Below are 23,295 nucleotides of genomic sequence, written 5' to 3' on the forward strand. Positions count from 1 at the left end.
TTTCTAGACAAATGTTGTTTAGCACTAACTTTAATTCCATAATTGGTCTCAATAAACAGAACTGAGGATTGATGGTAGTGTGATAGCAAGCGAGGGTAATAATAAAGAAAAGCATGACAGATAACCATCTCTTTTCATATAGGTCCCAACTTTAAAAAGCCAATAAACATTAAAATATTCATTAACGTGTTATGATTACTTTTTTTTTTTTTTTTAGTAGTAAAGATCCCAAATGATGTTACAGTTTCAAAGTAAGTGGATACCGTGTCATGCATTTTTCTCCCTTCAGGCTTCTGCTGCAAAATACTAAGAATCTAACAAACAGGAAGTGTTTTTTTTTAAAGCTTTTTAAATAAAAAGAAACCAAGAAAAGCACTTTTTTCACCGGAAAGGTTACCAGTCTCTATATTACTGTATTGTGATGTTGACTGAAAGAATTAGAAAACTAATGAAACATTTTTTTTTAAAAAAAAAGAGTATTACAAAATTTATCAGTTCAATGTTATGGATGAACTAGAAAAATAAGCTCAATTTCTGTCCATTAACTTGAGTAAAATTTATAAACCCTGATCAAAAGTTAATGTAAGTTAATAGATAAAATCTTTATTAGAAGAAATACTTCCAATCCAAGCAAAGTGAAATATTTGTTTAAGAAATGAAATAACAAGAACCTAAATTCATTTTAACTAGCATTTTATATTTATTAATGTTTCATTTTCAAAATCACAAGACTGTTTTTTAAAAAAAAAACTGGTTTCATAATTTTATGCATTTGTATTCTTATAGATTTCAATATATAGAATAATATTAGCTGCCAGCTGATAGTCACTATCTTTGTCTGCAAAAAAAGGAGATACTGAGTTTTGAACTATTGTGATTCATTTCTAAATGTCACTTAATATAATTAACATTTGATTTGTATTTTTTTTAATTAGAAAAAGAGCTAATGATTTTTTTTAATTTGAATATATCTACTTTGCAATTTTTTAATGTAACATTTATTAATAGAAATGATCTGTTAATACTAGTTTAGTGATCTGGAATTGTTTCAGAGCAAAATTTAAAAGAACAGTTTAACAGTGGATGGCTTATTTATATTAATTAGCTTCTTTTTTTTTTTTTTTTTCTTTTTGTCCCCAATATAATAACTTTTTTTTAAAAACATTCATCTTTCATTAGTGATATTTATTTAAAAGAAAGAGAATACCACTATAGAAATGGCCACACAAAGTAAAAAAATATTTTTGTCTTGGTAAATTTGGTCATTAGTGGTCATGGGGAACTCAAACTTCTAGAGAAAAACTTATGGCTATATAAATATATATATATGAAACTTTTGATGATTAAAGTGTATTTTATTAACAATAATGTTAATTTAATGGATCCATAATTTCAGCATCTGATTAATCCTGCTGACCTATTCCACTCCAAGGTAGATAGGATGTCATGTATTAGTTGGTAGAAGTTGGCCATTATGAATTTACAAAAAACCTCTGAAAAAAAAAGGTAAAAGTACCTTAAAAATTTAGTAGCCTTCATGCAGCAAAGTCATTATGCAACTTATACAAATTTTCTCTCACTTACGCTTTATTGAAATTCCTAGTTTTTTAGGAAATCATAAGTTCAGATAATTTCACTCAGAAACTGTCTAATATAGACATATCATCCTCAGACATCCTTGGAAATCTTGATATAGTATCTCTTTTATCAATGTTCCAGTGGATGATGTTTTAGACCATACTGGAGATCTTTCTGCCAGACATTACCAAACTGTTTGAACACTGCATCTGATCCAATTTCTTTCAGTAGAATGGTTTTATTTTTATTTTTTATAAACAACTGTTTAGGCTAGCAATGGATAGCCCCTTATCTCTTCCATCAGCTGATCTCTTTATTAATTTTTATGTCTTCATTATTTGGAAATATGACCTCGCAAGTCTACAGCTTTTTTTTTTTTTTTCATTTTCTCAATTCTTTTAAACACAATTAATTTCACATTAGAACTAGAAAAAGGATGGTAAATTTACATTGCTATATGTCCTCATCATAAAGAAACCTGACAATGTTATAGAGGTATATATTGTAAATCTATTCACACAGGATGCTATTTTCATACTTTATCCCTTCACTATCTTTTTCAAAAGCTAGGCATCCACAAGAATCAAGCATGTTTGATTTTAATAAAAAATGAAGACCAACTTAAGACAGAATTATAGGCAGGGCTGGATTTATGCATAAGCTAGAGAAGCTACGGCTCTGGACCTCATATTACAAGGGGCCTCTGTCTCAGTATAGTTTACTTACAATTTACTTAGTAGAGGAGTATCTTAAAAGTTATAGCTTAGCAGCCACAACAACCTTAAATCCTTCCCTGACCACAGGCCCTCTCTAATCTTCTTAATAGTTATTCCAAAAAAACAGTTGAACAAGATTTTATTTTTTTTCCAAACCACCTTTTTTTCTCCATAATCATAATGTCCAGTGCAGAGATTTCATTGTCATTCCATATACATTGGCAATCTATCCATTAGAACTGCTGTTCTTTTCAAAGATAATATCAGAGTGACTTTCAAGCTGATTCAAACTGTTTGCGGCCTTCTCAAATTTCTTAAGGAGAGTACCCCTTTTACAAACATCTTGAACTCTATAGAACACCATACTGCTCATGTGATCTGACCTGCATAGGACAGACAAGCTGTACATTTAAAGTGAAAAAGAAAGAACATGTTGGAGATGTTGAGCATAAAAGAAAGCAAAGATCTGGTTAGGCCCACCATTCCTCAAACTACTAGCTATACAGCAGATAGGGATATTTCAACCATGCCATATTTAAAAGAAAACTTACTCTAGACTTTTACAAGAATCTGTAACAGTTATCTATTCTCACAAGAGAAACCAAGGACTTTACATACTTTGCATTCTTGTTTAGGATGAATTTATTTATTTTCTTTTGCAATGATTTTTTTCAGCATTTGGATAACTCTGTAGTAACCAAGGTTGTAGTAACCAAGTAATGCAGAAGTGATATACCATATACAAAGTAGTGAAAAGATGTAACACCTTATTATTGAAATAATCTGGATTAGAAATAGTTGTGGAAAGTTTAATGAAAATTTAATTTTAAGTACTTGTACATGGGATATATATGACTTCTGCATTAATTCAACCTTGGTATCTCTTCTGGGTCTGGCTTCCACTGATGAGACCTCAATAAAGGTCGAAACTGGTCTGAGTAGTGGCCGTTCCTGCAATGCATACCATTATACACACCTGAAAGGATGTGTGCTTTGCATTATGGAATACTAAAGCAGTTAATGGGAGATATAGCCTTTATACAACTGGATAAAGGATTAAACAAGAATATAATTTTTTGCAATTTTTAATTTAATTTATAACCAAGTGAGATACTGAGTTGTAGATACTTTCTACAACTAGATGCTATGTTATCTAATAGACACGTGAACAATTTGTGCAAGATCACTGGTGATAACAAATATCTCATCAACTTTACCTGCTTGATTTGTGCAGTTGGAAAATGAAAATCAGTTGGAGTTGTGATCATTAAGATCTCCAAGGAATATTACCTCACTATTAAGAAAGTTGGATTAGAGAAATCAACATTTAAAGAAAGGAAATTACCAGAATATCTAGTGGTATTAGAAGAGAAATAGAGATAATAGGTGAATTTGATAGAATTCACAAAGTTTTTAGCTAGTGAAGATCAAAAAGAGTATATTCTAAGTTGGAAATTTTATTACATGGTATATTAGAGCAAACAATGCTACTTTTGAGATGAAAGGGTCAAAGAGGATCTGTTATGGTAAATAGTGTGGTACTGCAGAATGAAGATGAAAATGAACATCACAGGTTCATAATGAGACCTTATATTATTATTACGTGACACCTCCAGGGAGTCCAAAGACTCATCGAGGGAGGGAGGGCACCACTCAATCCACCAACTATACAATGAACAGCAACTACCATCATCTACACCAACTCCATCTACCACTCACCACCACCACCACCACTAGTATTTTCACAGACAATCACAAACATCCATGCCAATGGTGGGATTCGAACCTGCAGCCTTTTGGCTGGAGAGCAGATATGCTAATCACTTGGCCAACCAGGCTGGTGATTCACATCACAAATATATATTTGTCAAGTGAATTTTGGTGTGTGTGTGGGGGGGGGGGCTTGCCTTTATCTGCACATAATTATTTGTTTTTACTTGCCTTTCATAGTTGTTATTTGAGTTGAAATCGGGAAAGACATGGAAATATAGTAAATGGATTCTTTACAGAGCTATACACATGAATTTTAGTCAACTCCTTTGCTGATTTTTGCTCATGCCTGGGTTAAATGAGCAAACAAGAATATGATTTCTTGTGAAGTATAATTTGATTAAAGTCTTATAAGAGATACCAACATTCCACATTCATAGTATAATTTAGAAGATATATCAAAATTAAAGGAAGCGCTGCATGTAACCTCATGCTGGAAAAAGATAAACAATTTGCTACAGTGAATTTCCTTGAATAGCATTGTATCTATGGGGCTTTGGTCAGGATATCCCTGCATTTCATTAGCTGAATATTAAAAGAGAACTTTTGTTTATATTACCACTTAACGACATCTTTACTAAGTATGAGATTTTTACAGCCCACTCTAAATAAAGAATTTTCAGTCCTTAAATTTAGTGAAGTTTTTTCAAATTAGCTATGGTGTGTGTGTGTGGGTGGGTAGAAGATGTCCTCTCTATATTCTAATATGATGCTTTTGAGAAATGAAACATGTCAGGTAACAGAAGAATCTGGGATGTGTGAAAGGTGCCTCCTATTCTTTCTGAGTATGTAATCCATTCATTTCTGAAATCTAAATAGGCAACTATCAAGCAATGTTAAATGCCAACTGATTGTCAGCAAACTGATTTTTGTATATATGTTCTTTTTATGAAAAAAAAAAGGGACTCTTTTGTCTCTGTTCTTACATAATATAAGAGCAGAATATACTTGGAATTAGACCACATTTGAAATTCAATGAAATACTTGAGATAAATGTAATACGCAAAACAAGATAATTGGAAAACATTTATATTTTTCCTTTATTAGGAAAATGTGAAAAACAAACAAGATTATTAATATTAAAATAGGATGAATGAAACTGTCATTCAAGCACTCAGTTTGTTGGGGATCATATAACAGCACCTGTTTCATTAAACAACAAACTCTGCTTATGGGTAATATTTTTAAAGCTTGCATAATTATCAATGTAATTATTGAAAGCTTTAAAAAAATAAAATGTGTGTATGTGTATGATGGTCTGCGCAGTTAGCCAAGTGGCTATGTGCTTCGCAACCATATGCCTGGGGAAGGAGTGTTCTAGGTTCGATTCCCATCGACGACACAAGGAGCTTAAGGATCTTCCTCAGCCAGAGCCAAGTTAGCCGGTCTTTGGCATGGACAGCAGGGCTTTTTTCCACAGTTTATCCTGGAGTATTTCCTCCTGCAAAAAACAGGCAAACCGGCCCTGTGAACACACATCAACAGACATGGGATACTACTGGGAATAAGGAGCAACCAACCTATTCTGTGGGATTATCGGTTACGGCATTTTACCGTGTAAGCGATAATCCCACGATAATCCTGTAACACTAATTAATAATAAAAAAAAAAAATGTATATGATATAGGATAAGGAGACCCATAGTGAATAATCTCACATACCAAAAACCATAATTTGTTATGGACTTAAAAGACAATGACAAATTAGCAGGAAAAAAATCTGAAAATAGATAAATAACTTCAAGCAAACTAAACTGCCCCCCCCCCCTACACACATACCAATTCATCAATGTTCAGTTATTTGTTTGGGCACAATCTGTACAGACTTCTCTGAAATGTAATTATTCATGAGCTCAAATGTGAATAACATTTTTAAAGATTATGAGAATTCATAAATTTGGGCAGATGCTTTTAGAAAGGTTCAAATTATTTATACAGATTATGAAAATATGTTTCACTTAGGTTCCAAAGTATGATTATAACATATAATAGAAGCGGAATTAATAATAGCAACGGTTCTTTTAAACAAGTGAGTACAGAACATCTTCAATATTAATAATCAATGTATTCAAAACTCACACGTGAAATAATAGCAAGAAAAAAAATTGTGATGTAAAAATAGATGGTTAAAAAGTTCTTTTTTCTGTTACTGTATTAATTAAGAAAGAAATATTAAACACTGGATCCCTTTTTGAAAATATTAAATGTTATTTCACTTCAATATGCAAATGAGTTTTATAGCAGAATACATGCTTTATAACAACAATTCAACTAAAAGTTTCAGTATTTTAGAAGTGGTATAAAACTCACTCAAAAGAAACAATTCAGTTTTTGCTTGCAATGTAAGAGTGAAATAATAAAACAGATTGTAAAAAAAAATATATGAATTACATACAAACAAACACAAATATATGAAGGTAGGAGGACAAATTGATATGTGTAAAGCAATGCAAAATATATTTTACTCAACCATGAAGTAGCATTAAATATAGACAAGGGAAAACACTACATACTTAAAAAGGGCATTTCAGGATTGGCAAAATGGGCAAAGCATTTTGGATAGGCAAATTTTAAATAGGAATCACGATGCTGTTAATGATGAATGGAAGAAATAATATGATTTATCATATTTTTGAATATGTATGGAATGTTAAGATGAGTTGGGCAATCACAAACATATATATATATATAAAAAAAAAACCAGCTTCACTTTATATAATTGTATATGCGACAACTTTTTTTCTCATTACCATTTTATCCACCACTTTTCCATTACATATCAAATACTGAATTTAATCTTTTTAAAGCATAAAATGATAAACCTCTATACACATTTTAGAATCTGAATGTATAAATTACATAGAAACAGGAGTAAAGTCGATACATATCATATATTTGTGTATAAGCAACTCTGCATATACACAAAAGTTTGTATATATGCAGAGTTGCTTGATTATTTACTTGCACAATTGTCTAAATAATACCATTGAAGGAATATATACTCTTCATCCCAAGTCTGTGCAAACAAACTGTGCACATGAATGGCAATAATACTAAAATCTTTTAAAATAAGAACCTATTTAAATACTGATTGTGGTGGCATTCCATAGGTTTTCACTTGTGAAATGCAAGTGAAAAATCTAGAATACAACTTAAATTATTGAGTGCTTTGATAATTTACAATGCAGTTTTTAAAGTGATGAACATCTTGTCCTTAAAATATGTAAATTTATTTTCATGTAAACAATACATGATTTTTATTTTCTTGCAATTCCAAATGAAAGACCACTGAAAATTACAAATCACATTAGTAATCTAATTCAAGAAAACTTTTTTTTTCTGACATATTTTACTTTTCCAGCAAAGGATGTCCTTGCCCTTCATTACTAATAAAGTAAAGATATAAAAAAAAAAGTAAAAATAAAAATTTATTGAAATATATAATAATTAAGGGGGGGAATCATTCTAGGAATTTTATCAAGGCTCTTCACATTTCACTGACTTTTGTGGAGTCAACAAATTAGGTGAATTATGGCAATAAGGCTTGTTTATTTATTTATTTTTTGTTCAAGTGAGAAAGTAGCCACATTTTAAAACCCAACTTATTCAAAATATTGCTCTAATCATCCTTACGCATATTCATAATCAAATTTCAAGCATTATATAAAAGTAACTGAAAATATCTTTACATCTCTAACAGATAAAAACATAAGCACTAGTGTGTGCTGCTATACATGCATGATATATACATGAATGTATGATAATTGTAGATACAACCACCAACATGAAATAATGGACAATATTATGGAGTAAATATAAAAGTGAAGACAGATCTTTCTAAAAATTTTTCTGCATGCAGACAAAAAGTGGTCTTATTACATATGTGAGGCAGTTGTTGAGTAATAAGGCTCAGTTATGCACCAAGACACTGCTATGCTATGCTACTTAAAAGTCTGGAAAATTTCCACATCTCTCTCTCTCTCTCTGTTTATCAACTTTTCTGCAAATACCTCAATTGCACTTTATATTTTTATACAAACTAATATATATATTTTTTTCAAACAATTGCAGAACTAACCTACATGTATCTACATACAATGTATAACAACATTTTTTTTTTGCCTCAGAAATACCTCTAATGGACAAATAAAAGAGGCAGGAACTATACAGATAAGTTCTCTCATGGACAATGTTTCTTAGTACAGGAGATGTGGAACTTAATCTTTAAAAAAAAAAACCGTACAAGATTCATTTGTTAAAACAGTAGTTTTTTTTTTTTTGGAACTTTTTGAGAACTCATTCTTGAATTTCTTTGCCTTTTAACCACTACAGAAAGTGTTTATTTCTAAATGCACAAATGAAGAGAGAGCTCAAAGTACTTCCAGAAAATATTCTTTTGATTTCAGAGAGGAATTACTTTTTTTCAACCTACATATTTAATACTCTATTTTCTTCTGTTTACAAACTGATTAAATAAAACACGAACCAAAAGCAGCACAAAAATTTTCTAATGAAGGTGGAATGTCTGTGTTCATCACCTTAAGACTATATATAGTTTTATTAATAATTCTTCCTTTAGTAGCTACTAATATTTGAAATAAAGAAATTTTGTGAAGAGAGAATAATTTAATATATTAAATCAATAATGGTAACTATTATTTAAGGAAACATTAGAAGAGTGAGCTAACAGTATGTTTACAACTGAATTTGTTTATCTTGTAATTTAACTTTCTATAAAATACAAAATAAGTAAAGATACAATTGTATGCATTATTAATACACTTAGGGAAATGGGTCTTCAAAATTATATTTAACTCCTGAACTATCCATTTCATTACAGAGGCTTCCCAGCTTGTGATTTCTTTAGGTAAATGCACAATTTTCAGTTTTTAAGTTTGCCATGACATCTCAAAATAAGACACATAAAATCACTTGAACACAAATTTTCACATGGTGGAATGAAAAGTTCAAAATGTTTGTTACCTGATCAAAGAAAACTAAATACAGTAGTCGACAAAACTGAAGTCGCCTTCCATTACTAATGAATAACTGTGAATCATTTTGTCACCTTCAACAGAGGAACATTTCACCTATTGTCTGCAACTGGTGACTGCTGGAATATGAATGAGTAGTTTCAGTATTTCTCTGTAGGCACATCTCACCAATTCACTTTTGTGAATGTTTTTAAAGTTTGTGTGATACCAACTTATGAACACTGTCATCTAGATAACAGGCCAAAGAAAATGAAGTTATAACCTGAAATAACAGTTTTGTATTTTGGGACTGAAAGCAGTCTGCAATTTGTTACTTCTACTATTATCCTTAACACATAATAACAGTCTAGTGAATATACATACCTTTTTCTTTTTTAACCATTTAAAAAAAAAAAAAATCTGGCCTGCATTTGCTGATTCTTTGAAAGAGAGATTCCTTCTTTTTTCTTCAATTTATTTCTAACATTTTTTAGCTGCAAGTGATAAAGTAGTCATTACCGACTCATTCCCGCTGCCAGTATTTTTACAATTCATGAAATACGAATATTTACGTTACCTTTGTAGAGTTGTACTTCATACAATAACAGACTGCTATTTTAAAATAGCAATACCAATGACAGGTATTAAAAGTAATGAAACGCAATCCTGTGTTCATTTTAACACACAACTATACCCTGCTTCTCTACTGACTTTTTTTTTAATATCATATTTTTAGGTCTTCCTGAGCACCAAGATTTGCTATTGTCTTCTTTATACGAAGTGCAGTAAGACGAGCTGCTGCATTGTGATACCAGCATTCCTTCATGATTTTGGACATAACTCGAAGAGCCTATGCAAAGGGAGAAAATTATTCAACCATTTAACATTTTATCGTTTCAGAAAAATAAAATTAGTCTGGAAAAGTCAACAAACTATTTTTTCATGCACATTGAATTTTTTCTTATCACAATGATTACAGATGCAATTTAAAGCAGTTTCTAATCTAATATTCTGTATTTAGACAAATGATAATCTTTACTTTTATTAAAAGTGCAAGTACATGACAGCATATATATCAGTGCTGAGGCACATTGCCAAAACAGTACAAAATACAGGAACTGGCAATACTGTTAACTACAAACAGCACACTGTCTTGTGCATAAAGATTTGTTCGTTGATCTATCTGTTTTCTTTTGAGACTCAAATATACAAATAAGTTACACATATTCAAGACTTTATGAAAGTCTTGCAGAAAACCTCAAAGAATAACTGTTATTATATTATATATTTTTAATCATTTTATAATAAACCGGAAAGATTTATTAACCAAAGTGTTAGCCTCTGTAGCACAATTGGAAGAATAACAGTATGTTGCACCCTTTGATTGGAAAAGACCTGAGTTCAGTTCTTGTCGTGACAAGAGGAATCTTTATATATGGTTTTTTTTCAATTGAAAGTGAGTCAGTCAATCATGAAATTATAAGAGTAAACTAAAATGTTGAATCAAAAAGAAAAAATAGCAGCACACTTTTAGTTAGTCTTTAACCTTTTTTTATTTGTATTATTCGTTTTTTTAAAAATTAACATCTGATTAGCACAACTGAAACTAACTAAAACTATGATCTAGATTAATGGGAAAAAATAAGTATAGCTAGTTGGCATCTGTGTTTGACTATTTTTGGAAAGGAAAAAAGGGGTTTAGATCTCCATGTGTATTGTTACCCACTCTATGCATGCAAGCCACTCTCCTGGTCTTATGGGACGGTGTTTAATATCCATAGCATAACAAGCATTTAATAAACAATGTATTTTACTCAATTTGTATTCTTAGCATGTAGCATACTTTTAGATATTCTTTTAATCTTTGTTCTGAGCTTTATCCATTTAGTGTATTAGCTTTTAGTGTAATTCCTTTTACTTGGTGCATATTGCTATCTATTTATATTCAGAATTTTTTTATTTTTATTTTATGCATTTTACAGATTTTACTATGAACTCTGAGCATGTCTCTTTAGGACTGACTGACTTAACTGTTATACTGTTATTATATTATATATTTTTAATAAGCATTACAAAGTAAATGAAAGAGGTTTATGTGTTTTCAAGGCTATAGTAGAATAAAAGATTTTTTTTTTTTTTTTCAAAGCCAAAAAAATGTCTTATTCAGGATCACAAAATAAAGATACTGTATCACAAAAAGAGTATTCACTTGCAAAAGAAAACCAAGAGGACTAAAACAAAGAAATTGCCAGCTTCACTTATTGCACTATAAAATACACATAAAAATTATACAAATATTTTGATTGTGACAAATAGAATTGGGAAATTCAAACAGCAACAATGTAGGTGTATGGTGTGTGTATATTATTATTATTAGTAGTAGTAGTAATAGTAGTAGTAGTAATTAGTAAGCAGATTGCCTTGGTTTCTAGACATGTTAACTATTATCTAATGACTGAATTCCGAGATTATAAGGAAATAAGTAAATTTAACATATCCACACAACTAGTTCATCGGGATGCTGACTTTGTCAGGTGCGATAACATAAAAGTAAATAAAAGATCATAAAAACATTGCGCTTCTACAACAACGGAGCATTAAAAAACTGTGATTACGTTTGAATCAGAGTCCGAGCTACAGTTCTAGTGTTATGCACATGTGAGCGTATGACTTTTTGTGAGGCATATGTAATACTTATTGGAATCTAAAATAGATGTGTGTGTGTAACTAAAAAAAATAAGAAATACAATTACAGATAACAATCTCCGAAATTTTGGGCATATATAACCCATTGTTGAGGTTAGGATGATGGAAAAGGACATTAGCACTTTCTTTAAAAAGGTGTACATTTAAAATAACATTTTTAAACAAATATTTCATGATTAAACATGAAATATTTGCACACAATCATCTGTGTTAATTTATCTTACATTAGAAAAACATTTTTTAACTATCAAAATATAATAAGAATAAAATCTTTTATAATCGCAGATGAAATAGTCCGCATTTTTTATAAACAAAATAAAATTCTTTTGTTTGTGATAGAAGTTTTTATGACAAACAATCTATAAATAATAAATAAATATTATCTAAACACAATAATATTGAAGTACGTTATATTTCTCTTTTGTTTTTATACCTCAAGTGATAATCAATGGTACCAATCAAGGGGCATTTAATCACATATAAATAAATAGGACTATTTTATAGTCCTATTTATTTATATGTGATTATCAAAAGTGAATTCTTATTTGTAAAATGGTAGTAACAGTAACTATAACATTTTATTTAATAAAATCACTTTGTTAGGTTACCGTATGAGTTTTTCGCTTAATATATTTCAAAAAATTATTTTTTTTTTGAAAAAATAAAAAAAGTAAACAAGAAGAACAAGGGGCTCGCAAATTTGAGAAAAATTTAACAAAGGGCTTGGGCGAGCCCCCGCGAACCCCTTATAGCTCACTACTGAAAACAGGACTGTGTTTTGGTGGCATTGAAGTTGACAAAAATTGTCCTCCCTATTAAAATATAGCATGGAAATCTGCACTGATTTTGTTATATTAAGGCATTGGTTATGGACTATCTTGTAGCTTTTTTGATATATTATTATTCCTGATACCTCCAAGGAGTCCGAAGACTCATCGCGGGAGGATATCTTCAACTGTCTCTACACCTTACCTCTACTACGAATCAACGCCATCTACCGCCCACCTCCAACACCACCACAACTAGTAATTTTTGTCTGTAAATTGCGTGTGTTCTGATATGAGCACCAAGATTTGCCATATGAAAAAAAAAAAAAAAAAACTGGAGAGCATACTGTCATCAGTAATACTATAGATAGGAAGAAGTTAGTGATTGATCATTTAGAACAGGAAAAATACAGAGCCCTTTAGGAACTACATTGGTAGGGAAATCTGAAAAAAGGAAGTTGTTCATGCAACACATACTGAATGACTTGGCAAGTAAGTCTTTGCACCAAACTTCTTCAAATGCCTTGGAAATATCTAGAGCAACCACTTTATCCACAGTCAATCTCCTTGATAAAATCACCCCATCAAGAGATACAAGTTATGGAAAGTTTGCTGAAGCCCATGCAGTCATTGCTGATTTAATGGTAGGCTTCAAGGTGGTAAACAAGTTGAGTACTGATTTCTTCAATATTTTTTTATAGAACTGATATGAATAAAATAGGATGATAACTGGATAGCTGGCTTTATCTCCTTTCTTTGGAATGAGTTGAATATAGGCTGATCTACATCCTGTAGGATAAATGCCAGATGAATGTGAAATATTGTAAAGACGACAGAACGAGCATTAAATTCAGATGTATGTTTTATGCACAATTGAGGACCATCAGGATAAGAAGACTTGTTGGTATGCAAAACTGTTCAGGATTCTTCTGATGTCCTTCTGACAAAAGACTAAAGGAAGAATGCATTGGGCAGTTTTGGTCATTTTTTTTTTGGAGGGGGGGGGGGGCACTTTGTCCTGATCATTAATGCAGGAATCATAGAAGAATGATGCCAGGAAGTCAGTCTTATCTTTTGGTGATGTTACAATAGTACTAGATGGGTAAGCGAGGTGGGAATCATGGATGGGCATAAGTTTATTCACCTTGGTGAGGGTGCCAGAAAGCCTGATTTCCATTTGGGCAAGAGGAAAGTTGCTTGCACTTTGCACTCACCAATTCTAACTTGGATTTACCAATGCTCTTTTTGCAGCTATTGCATACTACAGCGTAAGATGGTAAGATGTTGAGGGTTTGATTTTAAGCCATTTGTAATATGCTATTTTTTTTATTTTTAAATTCTAGCTGATTTCATTTTATGCTAACACTGCATTTTCATTTTAAAGAAATGCATTTACATTGGTAGAGAGCAATATTATAAACAAATAATTATTGATTGTTCCTGCAGAAAATGAATAATTAATATAAAGTTTATATATATATTAGTTCCTATTAAATGTAATGAATAAATAATTATTATTGCTATAATGGAGCCATGATGATCATCATCACGTGTTGTCTCCATCCAGGAGGTTGACTAACATATTTCCCCACCAACTTCATTCTTGTGCCTCCTTTGCACATTCCTCATACATCAGATATGTCTAGTTCTTAAGATTGCTGCTCCAAGTAATTCTTTGCATTCCTCATTCCATATACCATTCCTTCCAGGACTGCTTTTTGTCAGCTGTCATGTCTTAGCAAATGTCCGAAATATTTGGCCTTTCTTCTTTTGATAGTTTTAAGAAGACTTCTTTTTTCTCCCATTATGAATGTAGAACTTCTGCATTTGTTTTCTTATGAGCCCATGATACCTTCATAAATTCTTAAAATCCACATCTCACAAGCTTTAATTTTATCTTCTGCTTCCTTTGATATTGTCCATGTTTCAGCCCCATACAGTAGTACTGACCATATATAGCATTTTGTCAATCTCATTTTTATGCTCAGATCTCTAGATATCAGAATATTTTTCATTGCATTGAATTTCTCTCTAGCTATTTCAATGCTTCTTTTGATTTCTCCTGTGCTTCTTCCATCTTCTGTTATTAAGGTGCTGAGATATGTAAATTTGTCTACTTGCTGAATAAGTATGTCATCTATTTTGATATTGTTGAGGTATCGTTTTTTTTTCTGGTTATTGCCGTATTGGTTTTCTTGGGATTAAAAAGCAAACCATATTCCTCACTCATAACTTACATTATTGATTAGATTTTCTAGATCTTTTTTATTTTCTGCCAACAGAACTGTATTGTCAGCATATCTTAGATTATTTATGTTCCTTCCTCCTATTGATACTCCTTTTATGTTTTCCACTTCCATGTATATTGCTTCAGTATAGTACTTATAGAAAAGTATAATAACATTCTCAAAAATACTGCATTATCATTAGTATATTCACCCATAAAATGGCTACTTTTATTAATAAAAGTTATAATTATTAATTATAGAAGCAGTTCTTTCTGTTATCCCTGTAAAATCATCATCATCATCGTACGTATCAAGGATTTAGGCCTAACATGGCCTGTTCCGGCCTTAGAAGTCATCGTTGAATCGTTTAAGAGGACGTCCTGGTTTTCTTTTTCCTAATGGTACTTTAAGGCTTGTTTTGGTAATCTTTCTGTTTTCATTCTTTGAACGTGTTCCATCCATTTATGTTTATTTTTTTAATTTTTTCTATAAAATCCTGTAAAATCAAGCAACAAATACCAGTAGTAGTTCCATCTTTGACCTTTTGCAGGCTTTAGTTTTACTTTTGGTGGTTATGTATTTATATTTACCTTTTTGGATCTCATCCTAACATCTGATTATGCCAGTCTTTAAACGTAACTCTGATCAGAGGTAGTTGAATGTTATGCACCTCACTATAATATCAAGAATAATTTAATTCCTGATTACAGAAGATTCACAGGCTTAATTGTTAAATCCCAATAATGTGCCTGCAATAAAACCTCAGTGAATAATGCAATGCTGTTGAAAGAACTATGTTGTCTTATATATTAGATTTGGTAGATGACTTATGTCTGGTTGAGATCCCAATATGTGAAAGTTAGCTTGGAGATTTGGAAGCCTGAAGTGGCTTAAAATGGAACTTAACATAAGAACTATTAAATGAAATCATCAAAAACTGAAACAATTATCAGCATTTACCTCACATGACTGCCATCTGTTAGGTAATTGAGGGCGCTGTCTTTCTGTGCAAACAATTTTTTTCATTTCATCGATACTTGGATCAGAAGGCACCATATCATAATATGGAAGCTGGTAGTCCTCATATATCCCTAAAAATGTTTTAATGAATAATCAAATTCTTCAAATAATATATATATATATATATATATATATATATATATATATATATATATATATATATATATATATATATAGGTATCCCCTAATTAATGCGGTTAATTAATCCCTAGATGTTACCGCGTATATCAAAATCGCGTTAATCAAATATAATAATCAGTGGTAAAAAGTACAATTCGTCCATGATCGATTACTGTATTAATAGTTCGTTTTATATGGTACTCTTTTAAGGAAAGATAAAAAATGAATGCAAAGTAAATTTAATGAATACTTGTACCTACATTATTTACTGCAATTTTTTTTTATCGAAAGAAGTTATCAAGAGTCGTTTGAACAGTTTTAGTTTTTTTCTTATCGGCATAAATTCTACGATAACAAGCAAAATGACTCTCCAGACCTCGGCAAACAAGCATAAAATATAAAGAAAAAACACTGCAAATATAATACATGATGGTACAAATTAAGTGGATATTGAATCCAACATTATTTCATAGCCGAATATAGAAACTACAGGAGTTTCATGTCAAATATATAGAAACTAAACGTTTCGGTGGATGCAAGCATAAGCAAACTTATGGGCAACTCGTAGTAAAGGTGGAGTAAGCTCAAGATCACTTTCCTTAGTATTTTCCATCATGTAAAGTACATCTCCTTGAGGACATGTATGATAAATAACCCTTTGGCTCTCTATTTCAGTAATGCATGATGGTTTATTTATTTTTAGTTACAATCTAGAAATCATTGAACAAAGAATAAAAAAATAAAAAATAATAAAAAACTAAACCATATTGTACTGACATCGGAGGTCAAGGTATCTCTCAGATACAATTTACTGTCAAATATCACAAACCTTTACATAACATGTGTTAAACCAAACTGACAGCAAACAACAGTGCAGAATATTACTCACAATATATGAATGCACAGCTACTCATGATCTCCAAGCTATACACTGAATTGTGTAAGAATATTTATATTAAACATTTTGCACGTATCTGTCAGATCAGCTGCGAGCTCCACAGGATTAAAGGCATGTTAATCAATACTCTTGCCGCAATTAATTTCACCGCGTTAATCAAATCCCACGTTAAGCAAGGGATACCTGTGTGTGTGTGTGTGTGTGTGTGTGTGTGTGTGTGTGTGTGTGTAGGAAATTATTGTGTTTCATAAAATAAAATAAATCCATTAACACCTTTTATTCTCAACAGACAGAACTCTCAGCAGTTACTAGGCTCTCACTTTTTTTTTTTTTTTTTGAAAATCCATGGTGAGCAGTCAATTTCCACTTTTAGCCAACAACAATGGATGAGTTTAGGGGGTATGATTTCAAGACAATAAAAGACAACTGATGTATTGTAGACAAATGCTGCCATCTCATATTCCTAAACTTGTGTATTATTATCTAAAATGGTGTGATTTTCATTAAAAACAGAATAATTAGATATTCATTTACTTATTGATAAATGGCTTCTGCAGTGATACATGAAGAAAGATGGAATATGATTATCATATACAATGGTAACTTAACTTTGCTGCATTAAGAGATTTAGTGGTATGCTAGCAAACTCGCATTTCTAAACAAAATAAGTGCATCAGTGAATAAATTCTTTTAAAAAAGGCTTTCAAATATTCAAATTTAACAGTATAACTTTATTTTCCTCTATTACAGGAAAATAAAGGTTTCTCTGAGATTCTATTTATTCTTATTATCATCATCAGCAGACCTTTATGGAGTCAAAAGACTCATAATGAAAGGCTCCATTCTCTCTCTCTCTCTCTCTCTCTCTCTCTCACACACACACACACACACACACACAGCTCATCATACTGTGACTTAAATATATTATGTCTTTGCATTCACCACACTTTATGGCAATGCATTAAAATCACCTACCACTCTATGCAAAAAAACCTACTTCTCATCCCTCGCTCACACTCTCCTTATAAAGTTCCCAGGGATTGCCTCTTGTTCTTCCGCTGTCTCCATCCATTCTGTGAAAAATCTTATCCACATTAATCTGGTAATTATCCCCTACCACCTTGTATGTCTTGTCCATATCACAAGTTGCCATACCTGAAAAATGCCTTTCTCTTATAAAATTCTTGATAATAACTGTATATTTCTTATTCATAGTAAGAGATACAATGTTTCAGACCTGGATGATACAATCCTCAATTTGAATACTCCTGCATTCCACCTTTAATGCTTTCTAGAAAAATCACATAAAACATTCCTTCTAACTTTCTCATTCAAGATTCATAATTTTTTCCCTCTTCCTATCTAAGGATTTCCAAGGAAAGTTAAAGGAAAGACTTTCCAAGAAAAGTTCTAGTGGAACTTTTAATATCTGCTAAGCATTCCTCCTTCTACATGAAAAAAAAAAAAAATCATGTATACATCAAGTTCCAAAGTTCCTTTAATTTTTTCCGCCTGCTATTCGACTAGTTCCTTTTGTAACATGACAACTAAAACTTTTAAATGTCCTTCTTTATAAATGACTACTAATGGAACTTTCTAACAACTTGTTCAGGAATTCTTCGATATCTCTCTCACAGCTGATTACTTGTTATTGTATTCTTTACATGTCGAACATGCATTCCTAAATTTTATTATATACTCAAGCTTACACTTGGGTATAGAATTAAAATAATTTCTTGTCAAATAAAATATACATTGTAACCAAACAGAAAAACTTTCCACAACTACCGCTTATCCAGAATATTTAATAATAAGGTGACAAATCTTTTTCTATATATATATATGGAAAATACAGTAGCGAACAAATTAATCCAAACAACCCAAACTTTCGTTAAGTTTTTGGTTTGGTTTTTGTTTCAGTTCACAATAATTTTGCTTTTGATTTTAGTTCACTATTTTGGTTGACTGCTGCACGTTTTAACTGTCTCTACTATGTTTATTAATAGTGTTCTGCATTTTAATAGTATAAACAAGTTAACATTCGTAGTGTTTTATTCATTTTGTGTAGCTATAAAATTTATTCATCTCGAAGAACGCATTCCAAAATATGTACTCTTTCTCAGCACACATCCATGACTCCAAGACAAATTGCCAATGAGTGTGGTGTTGGTTTGGGTACTATTGATGTGATTTTAAAGAGGTTTAGGGAGAGAGGTACCTTTTCTCATGACAGAAAAGGAAAATGTAGGTTAAAAAAAAAAACTACAGTTATCAAGATTGTTTACTATAGTTAGGAAAGTGAAATGGCTCCAAGATTGTCTACTGTAGACTTAAATAGAGATTTGGCAGCTAGTGGGATTAATGTTTCTGACACAACAGTTCATCAATGATTGTTGAAAGCAGAATGGACTGCCCACAGTCAAAAACAAAAAAACTATTGGTGAAGGCTATGCAGAAAAAGAGGCTCCAGTGAACAAAAAGTATACAAAGATTGGACTGTTGAGATGTGGAAGAAAGTCATTCTCAGATGACAGAGCCATTTCTTCATCCAAGGAGAGCAAGTATCCTATGTTTGCAAATCAGTAGCTAAGAAGACTTCTCCCACCCACTTCTTCAACAAGCTCCTAAACACCCAGCTAAAAAGATGTTCTGGGGTTGTTTTACACATGACAGTCCAGGATCACTTGTGCCTGTTGACGGTATGATAAAAAGACCAATACATAAAAATAATGGAGAAAAGAGTGGTCCCACAGATCCAGAAAGACAGAGAACTCATCTTCCAACAGGATCTTACTCCATGCTGCACTTCAAAAAAAGTGAAAGAGTTCCTCAAAAATCACAACATCCAGTTGCTTCAGTGGCTAGATAACTCTCTTGACATTAACCCATTTCACAATGTGGGCCATTGTGAAAAGAGATTTGGAAAATTAAATTGTGATACAAAGGATAACTTAACACAATCCATCATAAAAGTATGGTTTTGAGATGCAGAAATAAGAAAATTGTGTTCTACATTGGTAGAGTCCATGCCTAAGCAAATAAATTATTAGGTAAAGTTCGAGTTTAATTTTTGTACTTATTTTCTTGCGAAATTCAAAAGTTTCTTTAAAATGTGAGTGTTCAGATTAATTTGTTCGCTACTGTATATGACTTCTGCATTGATTTACCCAATATTTTCTTGGGTCTAGCCTGCTGATGAGACATCAATAAAGATCAAAACTGGTCTAGGTAGTGATCCTTCCCATAATGCTTCTGCAATATGGGAAGGGTCACTATTCAGGCAACTGATGCAAAGTCAACAAACTCTATATACAAGTCAACTAGTTGTGAAGTTACTTCACACTTATGCTTACATTTGGGTATAGGTTAAAACAAGAATATAATTTCTTGTCAAGTATTGATATACATTCCAGAAAAAAAAGTCTGTGATCAAATTATTCACCATATTCACCTCAGCCCTCAATAAAATAATAAAGCTCATTAACTTCCAACTTTTTCTCACCACCTGGAAACCCATCATGAGCATTGTTAAGTAGCAAATCTATTTGCATACATTACCCACATACCACAGAAAGGTTTCGAGACATCTATTCACATGTGACATCATTTTGATGTTGTATGGTCACTCCTATACCTCATTGGGTTTTGGGAGTGAAGCCTTCTGCTAGAAGAAGAAGTGGTGGAGTAACAGATGCCCTTTCCACAAAGAGCTAACTCTTTGGACAATCACAAACATCCATGGTGGGATTCGAACCCTGGCTGGAGAGCAGATATGCTAACCATTTGGCCAACCAGACTGACTGTTGTACTTAGGCATTTCCAAATCATTTAATAGGGCCTAGAGAGTTGCATAGCAACTGCATTCCTACAATCTGCCTTAAATCATTTGTAACTTATAGACTACTCTCCCTTTCTCTCTGATCATCCACACATATATGTCATAGTGGACAGCTTTCTTCTTTCAGATTTCTTTACCATACAAGAATCCAGGGTTCTGTTCAATCATATACCCCTCTTTCTTCTATACATACATGCTTCTTCTACCAATATATGTTACTAATATACTATAGGTTGATCAACCAACCTCTCATGTATGGGCTTAATATAAAAAAACATAAATTACCTTTCCTCACTAACCATGGTTTTGCTCTTATCCATGGTTTTTACTAATAATAGTATACTCATTCCTCCTATTTAATTCAACTTATAAACCTTTTGGTGCTCAAACATTCTAAACTTCAGAATCTTCTATTCCAAAAGTGAGTAGGATGTCATTATCTCCATGCCATTTTTCAATGGGGTAATGACACCGTAGTCACCTTCAATGCTACCAAAAAAAAGTCCTATCTTTTTTCTTACGAAAAAAAAGTTCAACTCCTGGTATTCTTGATAATACCCAGCTTACTACACAAAACTAGATTTCTATCTCTTTTTTTCAGACTGATATGAACATATCACATCACATATGCAAATTCTGTCTTCAAAACAAACCAATGCATTTTTTTCTTAGTGAGACATTATTTTCACCTGTCCAATTACCAATTCTATAATCTGTTAACTGTTGAATTCTGTTTTCACAACCTCCCTAAAAATTTTCGATGCTGTCCAACTGTCCAAGAGTATCCTGCCACTGTCTCACAGCCTGTTTTTTTTTTCAGGTGCTTCCATGGAGACTACTGCTGAACTAGCATTGATAATTCCTTCTAGGTTCATTAAAAACACTGCAATAGCATGAGCAGTAGCTGCCAAATCCATCATCCATCTCTAGTTCAATTGCTAACCAAGCAAACCTCTTCCCTGCTCCTCTTTCATTTTATCTATTCTTTGGATCAACCTTACTAATGAAGTATTTATTCCCCAAGAATTTATAACATCCAGATGTTCAAAAAGAACATTAGCAGATTCCCTCTCCTTCAAGCCTAACCCATACATCACTAATCTACTATAGGTTCTGAAGCCTCTCATTCTTGGGATTGATATCATCCAATTCAGGTGTTACTTTATTATAATAGTAAAGTAACAGTAAGTAAAGGCAAAATGCTCCTACACAAAACAGTGCTATCTTCCATAAGAGTATCATATTCCTATCCAGTCATTTCTAAATTTTGATTTTTTAATATCTTCTAACCATCCTGAGATACTGACATTCTATAATTTGTTTAACTAACAAATGAAGAGCTGCATGCATGGAAGTACATCAATATCTGTAGAATTTGTAATTAAAAATGCATAAAACCTCATAACTTGTAACAGGTTTTTCCTTTACATAGCTATTATTATAATATGTCCTTGTTTTAGACTAATTTTAGTTTTTAATACAGGCATTTCTACTAATTGTAGTCAGTTGGGTTAAGGCAACTAAGGCCAAGTACACGTTTTATGTCTGTAAATTGTGTGTTCTTGGATTGCTGTCTCTTCTTCCTGTGGGTTTATATTTTAATGCTAGTATTCACAATGAGTAAAATACATATATAAACTTTTAAAAAAACTTCCATTATGTAGCACTTACCACCAACATTATATCTACGTGCTATCTCCCAAAGCACCAAACCAAACGCATATATATCAGCCCTCTTGAATGAATCGAAATGATGCAAATTGATCGTTTCATCTAGCACTTCTGGAGCAAGGTAGCGTTTTGTCCCGACTCGTGGGTTGGGTGGAATGTCTACAGAATTTGTAGCTGAATTATATCTCACAGCAAGTCCTAAATCAGCAATGGCACACATTCCATTTGACTTCACCAGAATATTTTTACTTTTAAAATCTCTATGGGCAATGGCTGGCTTTCCTAAAAAGTAATATTTCAAATTAATTTTTTTTCTTTCTTCCCTAGTTAAAAGATCATATCTTGATTAGCTATTTATAAAAACATAAGGGGAAAATTACTAAAGATATAAGACTGTCCATGCATAGAACTAATTAATATATTGGGTTTTGAAACTTTAATGTGCAGAAATATGACAAATTAACAGCATTCTCATTATTTAAATTACTAATTTGATATGAAACAAACATAAATCCAACCTTGCAAACATTCGGGTAACTTGCGGGATTCAAGCTGTTGCCCTAAATATCTGGTGGAAAACCAATAATAATAATAATAATAATAATATAAAATATATTTTAAGAGTTCGATCCATAAAAAGCCTCAATTTATACTACATTAGTACTATGCTTGGACTAATTTTCGATACATTCAAAGTAATAAGTGCACCATAAGTCCTACAACTTTTTATGTCAAAGTTTTTTATACAAAATAAATAAAAATAACACTGAATATTGAATGATTAATGAAAATACTTTTTTACATGGTTTTTTTAATAGCAAGGTAAAAATTAAAGAAATTTTTAAATTTAAAAAAGAAAAACTATAAAATCATATTTACAGAATGAATATCTATCTTTAATTAATGGTGGACATATCTTACATATGGGCTAAACAAGTTTACAGGCTCATTTTCCTTTTAAGAATTATATTACGGCTTACATTAGCAAGCTAGGAGAACCATTGGATAATT

The 23,295-nt window shown here is 31.7% G+C and overlaps 1 protein-coding gene across 2 annotated transcripts in view; it reads right to left on the reverse strand.

Annotated features, from left to right (window-relative positions):
- Window positions 1–7,526: 7,526 nt before the first annotated feature.
- LOC150109519 (TGF-beta receptor type-1-like) overlaps window positions 7,527–23,295 on the reverse strand; it is a 575,024-nt gene continuing 559,255 nt past the window's right edge. For both annotated transcript variants that reach the window (XM_090408778.1, XM_090408769.1), the window contains exons 7-9: window positions 22,285–22,566; window positions 15,698–15,828; window positions 7,527–9,886 (exon numbers count right to left, since the gene is read on the reverse strand). In XM_090408778.1, coding sequence (XP_090264904.1) covers window positions 9,761–9,886; window positions 15,698–15,828; window positions 22,285–22,566 — 539 coding nt within the window. In that variant the 3' untranslated portion in view covers window positions 7,527–9,760. The remainder of the gene's footprint in view (window positions 9,887–15,697; window positions 15,829–22,284; window positions 22,567–23,295) is intronic.

The sequence above is a fragment of the Typopeltis vanoorti genome, chromosome 2 (genome assembly GCF_054136105.1).
Source record: "Typopeltis vanoorti isolate ZY-2024b chromosome 2, IOZ_Tvanoo_1.0, whole genome shotgun sequence".
Taxonomy (NCBI): domain Eukaryota; kingdom Metazoa; phylum Arthropoda; class Arachnida; order Uropygi; family Thelyphonidae; genus Typopeltis; species Typopeltis vanoorti.